General features: G+C 38.9%; 1 protein-coding gene across 1 annotated transcript; it reads right to left on the minus strand.

Annotated features, from left to right (window-relative positions):
* Positions 1-2,142: 2,142 nt before the first annotated feature.
* Positions 2,143-3,537, minus strand: LOC125834530 (uncharacterized). Its single transcript, XM_049513658.1, has 3 exons — positions 2,741-3,537; positions 2,383-2,629; positions 2,143-2,196 (listed from the first exon to the last, which is right to left on the minus strand). Exons 1-3 carry the CDS (start codon positions 3,535-3,537, stop codon positions 2,143-2,145), a joined length of 1,098 nt encoding a protein of 365 aa, XP_049369615.1.
* Positions 3,538-9,045: the final 5,508 nt, after the last annotated feature.

Below are 9,045 nucleotides of genomic sequence, written 5' to 3' on the forward strand. Positions count from 1 at the left end.
TGTTTGAGGATGGTAAGTTGTAGCAACCTTATGACGAATACCATACTTAGCAAGAAGATTCTTAACAAGATGGTTAATGAAATGATTACCTACATCACTTATAATTGCCCTTGGAGTGCCAAAGCGAGTGAAGATGTGCTTTTTGATGAACTTTATCACCACCCTTGAATCATTGGAAGGAAAAGCTACAGCCTCCACCCATTTACTAACATAATCCACAGCCACAAAAATGTATTGGTTTCCACTAGATGGTGGGAAGGGACCCATGAAGTCAATACCCCACACATCAAAGATTTCCACCTCCAAAATGTTACTGAGCGGCATCTCATGTCTTCTTGAAATAGTACCCAACCTTTGGCATTTATCACAACCCTTCACAAAAGCAACAAATCTTTAAATAGCGAGGGCCAAAAGAAACTAGATTGTAGTACCTTATGAGCAGTGCGCTCTCCTCCATGATGACGTCCATATGGGCTAGCATGACAACTTTCCAGCACTTTGTGAACCTCATACTCCGGGATGCACCTTCTCACTACCCTGTCTACCCCTTGTTTGAACAAGAATGGTTCATCCCAAATGTAGAACTTGGCATCATGGTTAAGCTTTTTCTTGTGTTGGGTGGTAGCACCCGGAGGATAATCACCACTTACTATCAGATTTACTATGTCTGTATACCATGGCACTTCAGAGATATCCAATGTCATTAATTGTTCATCCGAAAACTCTTCCCGAATTTGCTCACCTTCATTCACATGTGAAAAATCTTCCAACCTAGATAAGTGATCTGCTATTTGATTTTCCGTACCCTTCTTATCCTTGATTTTGAGGTCGAATTCTTAGAGAAGCAGTATCCATCGAATCAGCCTTGGTTTAGCATCCTTCTTGTTGAATAGGTACCTAATAGCTGCATGGTCAGTAAAAACAATCACTTTAGTACCTACCAAATACGATCTGAACTTGTCGAAGGCGAACACTAGAGCCAACATCTCCTTCTCAGTAGTTACTGTGTAATTAGCTTGTGTAGAATCAAGGGTCTTGCTTGCATAATAGATTGAGTGGAACACTTTATTTTTTCTTTGTCCCGACACTGCACCCACTGCTACATCGTTTGCATCACACATGAGTTCAAAAGGTAATTCCTAATTAGGGGCAATTAAGATGGGAGCCTCAATTAAGTTCCTCTTCAGCATCTCAAAAGCCTTCAAGCACATCTCATTAAAGGCAAACTTCACCTCTTTCTCCAGAGGGCTTCACATGGGTCTTGCTATCTTGGAAAAATCCTTGATAAATCGCCTGTAAAAACCTGCATGACCAAGAAAACTATGCACACCTTTTACAGAAATGGGCGGGGGCAGTTTCTCTATAACTTCTACCTTAGCCTTATCAACCTCCAAACCAAATTTAGATACCTTGTGTCCCAACACTATCCCCTCTCTTACCAAAAAATGACACTTTTCCTAGTTTAGAACTAAGTTAGTGTCTTCACATCTAGCAAGCACTTTATCAAGATTTCGGAGACATACCTCAAAAGACTTCCCAAAGACGGAGAACATTCATGAACACTTCGACGAAGTCTTCCACCATATCATGAAAAATGTCCACCATACACCTTTGAAAAGTCGTCGGTGCATTGCAAAGTTCGAATGGCATGCGTTTGAAAGCATATGTACCATACGAACAAGTGAATGTGGTCTTCTCCTGATCTTCGGGTGCAATTAGGATCTGGTTGTAACCTGAATAGCCATCTAGGAAACAATAGTACTCCTGCCCTGCTAACCTGTCAAGTATTTGATCAATAAAGGGAACGGGATAGTGATCTTTCTGAGTAGCCTCATTAAGTTTCCGGTAATCCATACAAATTCGCCACCATGTCACTGTTCTAGTAGGAATTAGCTCATTCTTTTTGTTCCTTACCACAGTCATACCTCCCTTCTTGGGAACACATTGCATGGGACTTACCCACTTACTACCAGAGATTGGGTAAACAACCCCAACATTTAACCACTTGATCACTTCATTTCGTACTACTTCTTTCATCAAAGGATTTAGACGACGTTGATGTTGTGCACTTGGTTTGTGATCATCTTCCATGTAAATTATGTGCATACACAATGCTGGACTAATCCCATGAATATCAGCCATTTACCATCCAATTGCTTTCTTCCTCCGCTTCAAGATTCTTAATGTTGTCTCAACCTGTAAATCAGACAATTTTGCAGAAAGTATAACAGGCAGAGTTTCTTTAGTACCCAAATAAGCATACCTTAGGTGGGCTGGCAAGGCTTTTAGCTACAACTTAGGAGCCTCTTCAATTGATGGCTTTGGAGGGGGTCCTAACTCGCGATTTAAAGACTCTACTTAAATCTTACGAGTTTCTACTACTGCTAGATTTAAGAATGATTCAGTCTCTTGAACTTCAACATCTCCCTCTAACTGTTGACCCACTAACACTCTTTCTAATGGGTCTTCGGGCAAAACTAACTGTGACTCTATTATAGTATCAATTACAGTAATAGCGGACAACTCTTCATAAATAGAAGGTAATTTTAAAGCATGATAAACATCAAATACCTCTACCTTATCATGTGCCGTCATGGTTAGTTGACCAGCTGCTACATCAATCAATGCCCTACCCGTATCCAAGAAAGGTCATCTCAAGATAAATGGAACTTCAGAATCGGGTTCAAAGTCTAAGACCACAAAATCTACTGGAAAAATCAATGAACCTACTTGCACTAACACATCTTCTACCACCCCTTCTGGCCTAGCAATGGATCTATCTGCAAGTTGGAGAATAACAATGGTTCTCTTTGGACTACCCAACCCAAGCTTTTGGTACAAAGATAGAGGCATTAAATTTATACTTGCCCCCAAATCACACAACCCCCGGGCATAAGCACTTTGTCCAATTGTAATTTGCACAGTAAAACTACCCGGATCTTTTAACTTTTTGGGCAATCTGTTTTGAATCCTTGAGCTGCACTCCTCAGTAAGTGCTACAGTTTCATATTCAGTGAGTTTCCTCTTGTTGGCCACTATGTCCTTCACGTATTTAGCATACTTCGGGATACCCTGCAAAATGTCAACCAACGGTAGATTAATGTGAACCTGTTTAAGGAGAGAGAGAAACTTACCGAAGCATTCATCTTCATTCAGCTTTTTGAGCCTCTGTGGAAATGGAGGTGGTAATTTCTTTTGAGGAATTGGTACCTCAACATTGGAGCTTTTTACTACCTCTTCCACATTCTTTTCTTTGTTACTTGCCTCAGTGTCTCTCTTCTTTGGAGATAGTTCCTCTAATTTCAACCCACTTCTAGTGCTTACCGCATGCAATTGCTTTGGATTGGGTTCAGTATCGCCCGGCAGTCCACCTTGGGGATGCAAGTTCAAAGAATTAGCCACTTGTGCAACTTGTTTCTCTAAACTCATTTGGGACATCTGGATGTTTCTAATGTTCTCATCATGCTTATCTAGTCTAGCATTTAATTTGGTCCCTATTTCAGTCATGAGCTTTTGGAGTAGCTCTTCATTAGTCATCCCCCCTTTTGGTGCACTAGAATTTGAGCCTTGGTTAGAATTGTAGTATTGTTGCCCAGCCCCTTGATAACGGTATTGGTTAACCCCTTGCGTCTAATTTTGGTTTTGGTTCCCACCCCATGAGAAGTTAGGATGGTTTTTCCAACTACGGTTGTAAGTGTTACCATAATTCTGTTGCACTCCACTCCTTTGCGCATTACCCACATAGTGTACGGAATCCAGGTTTGTTTCACATTGCTCTGTTTCATGAGTTCCACTACCACATACCTCACACCAATTTGCTGCCTGTTGTACTACATTTACCGGGGCCTGATTTAGAGCTATTTGTTTGAATTGCAATGTAATGTTATGTTGCATTGCATCTAATTTAGCATTAGTGGCAGTAGCTTAGTCTACATCTAAGATCCCTGCAGCCTTTTGGGTTGGAATTCTAGACATTTCACCCTCATACCCTTGGTTCCCTTCAGAAAGTTTATCGAGTAAGGCGAAAAATTCTTCACTTGTTATGGCTAGGGCTTGTCCACCTGCTGCACTATTAAGAAGAGAACGAGCATTATAGTCTAAACCTTCAAAGAAAGTATGACAAAGTACCTCATTGGTTTGCATGTGGTGTGGGCAAGCATTCAACATTTGTTTAAAACGCGCCCATGCTTGGTACATGTCCTCTCCTTGCTTTTAAGCAAAGTTTATTATCTCACCCCTCAGCTTGGCGGTTTTCTTGGAGGGAAAAAATTGACTCAAGAACTTTTTTGCTAGATCATCCCAAGTAGTGATGGAGTTTGGTGGCTCAGAGTCTAACCAACGCCTTGCAGCTCCTAACAATAAGTATGGGAACAAAGTCAACCTTACATAGTCTGATGAGACTCCAATTGGGATGTATGTATTGGTAATGTCTATGAAAGTCCTAAGATGGACTTGAAGATCCTCATGGGGGAGACCAGTGAATTGTCCATTAGTATGGAGGATATGCATCATGTTCTGCTTTAGTTCAAATCTACCCTCGGTGGAGGTTTCCTGATATTGGATGCTAAGTTGGCTGTGAGTGGGACTGCCACATCACGGACTGGTCTTGCGGGAACAACAGGCGGTCCTCCTTGGTTATTTGGGTTCCTTGGGTTATTCACGTTTTTCGGGTTATTCACATTTTCTTGATTATCATCATCAAAGTTTCCCGGAATACCTAACCCCAATTTGCCTTATCGTCCCTAGTTCATTTTTCTGCGCTGGCGTAAAACTCTTTCCAGTTCATTGTAAGGTTCGACAAGATTTCCTTTCCGAGCCAGACCTGAAAATCAAGTACCTACAATACACAAGCTAAGATCAAGTAATTAATATCTGATAGACTGAGTGTAGACTTAAGAAGATTGAATATAAATCAATTTCTAAGTCCCCGGCAGCGGCGCCAAAAACTTGCTACTCCCAAAATACACGCAAGTGTACGTGGTCACACAAGTAGTATAGATATTTCAAGAAACGAGTTATCATTCCCAAGGGACTTATGATCAACTTATATTCACTCAATTCTACAACTAAAAGTAACCAAGTAACCTTTTTAAGAGTTGTTGATTTAATTAAGTATCTACTAATAATTATGCACTAAATGAAAGTAACTAATTGTGAACAACTTTGATATAATATGGTTCAAGCAAGTTTAAAAACAATTTCAGGGCTGCAGCATACATTGAATATCATGCATCATATCATCGGCTTAAATCACTTCAGTTGTCAAATTACTGGTTTATAGGGTTGATAGTATGGTCCGGGTGGTTCGCCTCTCGCCGCCTACCCCAATTAGCCATCTAACTACATCGTTGAACGGGGATAAATAAACTAACTGGCGAGCATGTATATTTCATCCTATTTCGTAACTAAGCAAGGTGTTCGTCTAGGCGTCACTCCTGAACACTAATCACCTCAATTTAATGGGTGGACCGAGCTCTCTATATTCTCTGGTCTATCTAATCCCTCCTTGTTCGATTTTAAGATTAGACACTAGATTTATTTTATGGTGCGCAAGCATAAAATAGTAAAACAAGAATATAGAGGTAATTTGGATTGACAACCGAAAATCAATTCATAAAGCCTCAAACATTCAACACATAATTCATAGCTACAGCCCCAGAACTAGGGCGTTTAGCTACTCATGCTATTAGAAAACAAGAAAATAGAAGAGTTAAAGGATCAAAACCTATTACAAACTTGAATTCTTGCCCTTGCACACTAAATCAAAAGTCCAACCCCTTTTTATGGAGCCCTAAGGATCTATTTATACTAGTAGGAAAATTTGGTAACCAATCCCACTCAAATTAGGAATCCTATCTAATGTTGAAAACTTGGAAAAGTCGGAGAACAGGTGGCGTGTCGCACCCCTTATCGCTCCTCAAGGTTTCTTCCCTCATTTAGCTCCTGGCGCGCCGCGCCAAGCAGAGCGCCTGGGCAGTGCCTCTGAAGTTTCCCATCCTGGCGCGTCGCGCCTCTCAGTACGCCTCAACAGGCTCTCTGAAGTACCATCATTGGCGCGCCGCACCAACCAGTGCGCCAGCCACTGGTGATTGTTGCCTTAGCCATTTTCCTGCATCTCCTTGCTCCCTCTTCCATCTTCCCAATTCATATTCCATCAATATTTCCTGAAACAACTAATCACGTGTGTAAGTAAGCAATCATCACAAGTTAAACTAGAATTCAAGCTAATAAATCAAGATCGTCATCAAACATCATCACTTCGTAGGCCAATTTCGAGTACTTAGGTATATAAATATGCCTAAGATCAAATATGGTAGGCTATATGTCACCATGAAAATCTGAAGTAGGATAAATATTCAAAGATATGACATACATAATAATTTGGTTGGTGGGGCTCACATAAACCAAAATCAGATTTGAATGAGATTATCACCATTACAAAGAGATGTTCAGGCTCACTTATGGATTATTTAAGCCACAAATGAAATCTTTTTTCTTGAAGTATGAACGAATGAGAAAATCAAAACAAAAATAGTGTTCCATAGTATGATATAGGAAACAAACTACTCCAATTTACAGAAAATTTTTGAAATCCCAACTCACTTTACTATTCTCTCTTTTTTATCTTTAGTGTTTGATTACGTATAAAAGAAGTGAGGTGCCTCCCCTTCATGTAATTTTTCATCTAGGAAGTGATAAAAGGTAGGAAAGATCCTTCGCTTATTTTTTAGGCATGTCGTGCTGCAGCAGTTTAGCAGCAAACTAACGGGTCAATATCTGAAATTTATTTGTTGATTTCTTATCTCGGTATCTCCAAAATACTCTACTTCACTAGACCACTTTTTTCTCGGAATTAAGAAACATTAAAATAGCATAAAGTAGTGCTGACTGCTTCCTTCTGTATGCCGAACACTGTAAGTACAAAACTTTTCTCATCAGAGTCACAGATCACATAGTATCTGTAGAATAAGATTACACATTGAGAAATAAGTATATAGGCATTAAGTAGGGCTGCACAGATAAGTAACTTTCACTTTTAAGGAAATGCTGGAAATGATCAGAGTAGTAAATGATTAATTCATTTGGGTTCCTCCAAGATGAAGTAACTTACGATGGAGCTTTATACTCAGCACCGTACTGCTCCTATGACCGCAATCCCTTCGTTAAGCCCTTCAGTTAAGAGATCCATGGTAACTCTGGTGTATGAAGGATCCACTGCCAGAAAGCACATTACCTCAACTAAAGGATAAGTAGCTAAATCATATACCTCAGTATTTACAGTTAAATATCTACGAAGAATGTAAAGCCTTACGATCAATAGTAGCAAGTGATTGGATCAGGGAAGACAAGCTGGTTTCCATACTCTTTCCCTTATTATTTCCCTTACTCTTTCCCTTATTCTTGTCATTACTCTTGTCATTAAGCTTACCCTGAAAAGCAGGATGATATTATTCAAATGCATCCTTCACAATCTCATTCCTAATGTCTTAACAGCTTCAAAAGAAGATAACATTTAACAACTGAGAATCTTTTAAGGCATTATTTTTTAAAGACTATATCATGACTACAATTTCTTGAAAAAATTCAAGAAATGCAAAAAAAAAAAAAAAAACTAAAATATCACACCACCCCCCCCCCCCCAGGCATTGTTCAGCCAACATATGGCTATGCTCCTACTAACTTAACTCATTGAACTATTTAAGAACACAAGAAACGATCAGTACCTCATCTCCTTTTCTTCTATATACGTCTTATGCTTAATGCTTAAACGTTGGTGCAAATGGATCCCTTTATTGTTCATGATTTCAAGGATTGATTTTTTTGTGGGGATAAGTTTTCCTTTTCTCTTTATTAAAATTGTTTTCATTCAGCAAGTGAAAAGGATTCAGAAAAAATTTCGCCAAGTAGGAGAAACTTTACCAAGCTTTCTGGAGCAACCATAGTGAAGTTACAATTAGTATTACTAACTTAACACCCAACTTGATATTTCTATCCAAACAACTCTTAATTCCACATAATCTTAGCTGCCTATTGCAGTTTCCTAGCCTCTACTTGTTTGGTAATATTCCCAAAATTAATCAAGCAACTGCGCCTCAAACCTACAAATTAAGTCAATTTTAGAAATCATAGAAAAGCATGACTATATTTAGGTGTTTTTCCTGTCATATCATAAAAATCATGTTATATCTTCCCCCTAGATCAGAACTTTGTAGATATTGACAGGTTATCTCGGAAGCCATCTTAAAGGACTACCTCATCGTACATTAAGTTATAGCAGGAAACAGAAAGCTTTCCTTGAATATTAGTGACAGGTATTTGTGAACAATTCAAAGCACTCCACTGTGCCACGTTGGGAGTTGGACAGGTCAAATGTGCAATTGCAAGGAGTGCGACTCCTTGTCCTGCACTTTGTATATATGCTGTAAGCAATGCACCTTTGATCACACACACTTCCTTTCTTAAAGCATTATATCACTTATATATGGATGTTTACTATAAAATAACCACAATCAAATAATCTTACCTGAAGTAATTCTTCTAATTTGTCAAGAAGCTGGAGCGTCAGTGTCAATTGATGTAAAGCATCACTAGCAGGATTCTTTGATGCAACATCTGAAAATCCAATTAGGAACCCCTTGTAGTTCTCCAGATATCTATTCACCTGAGAAAACAAATATCAAATTTGCCCAACATGGCATTGAATTTTAGAAAGGGGGAAAGTGAAGACTATATTTAAGATATCATGATATATGCAAACATAAAATTTGAAGATGATTAAATGTGAGCTTTTTTAGAAACTATTGGTTCTTTCTTCACCAAGCATAAAACTTTCTAGCTTGGAAAAAGCTAGACAAGAATAATCACAGAAAAATCTTTCACATAGGCAGCAGATATTGCTGAAGCCAATTCTTTTAAATCAGACTGTTTTTCTAATTCCAAGTTGTACTTTCCTATATAGACACATGTTCTTCTACATAGATTATTTCGTACCAAAACTTAATTCAACATGTTACTGATCCCTGCAGAATGCTTCTATTTCTAATT

This window comes from Solanum verrucosum, unplaced genomic scaffold, assembly GCF_900185275.1.
Source record: "Solanum verrucosum unplaced genomic scaffold, falcon-dt-bn FXZP01000287.1, whole genome shotgun sequence".
Classification (NCBI taxonomy): Eukaryota; Viridiplantae; Streptophyta; class Magnoliopsida; order Solanales; family Solanaceae; genus Solanum; species Solanum verrucosum.

Excerpts from the sequence above, each read along its gene's own strand:
- LOC125834530 (XM_049513658.1), bottom strand. The coding sequence starts at position 3,537 with ATGACTAATGAAGAGCTACTCCAAAAGCTCATGACTGAAATAGGGACC. Across the intron at positions 2,630-2,740 it reads GAAGGGGTGGTAGAAGATGT|GGCATTGATTGATGTAGCAG; the intron begins GTTAGTGCAAGT and ends GGATACGGGTAG. Across the intron at positions 2,197-2,382 it reads AATCATTCTTAAATCTAGCA|GTTGAGACAACATTAAGAAT; the intron begins GTAGTAGAAACT and ends TCTGATTTACAG.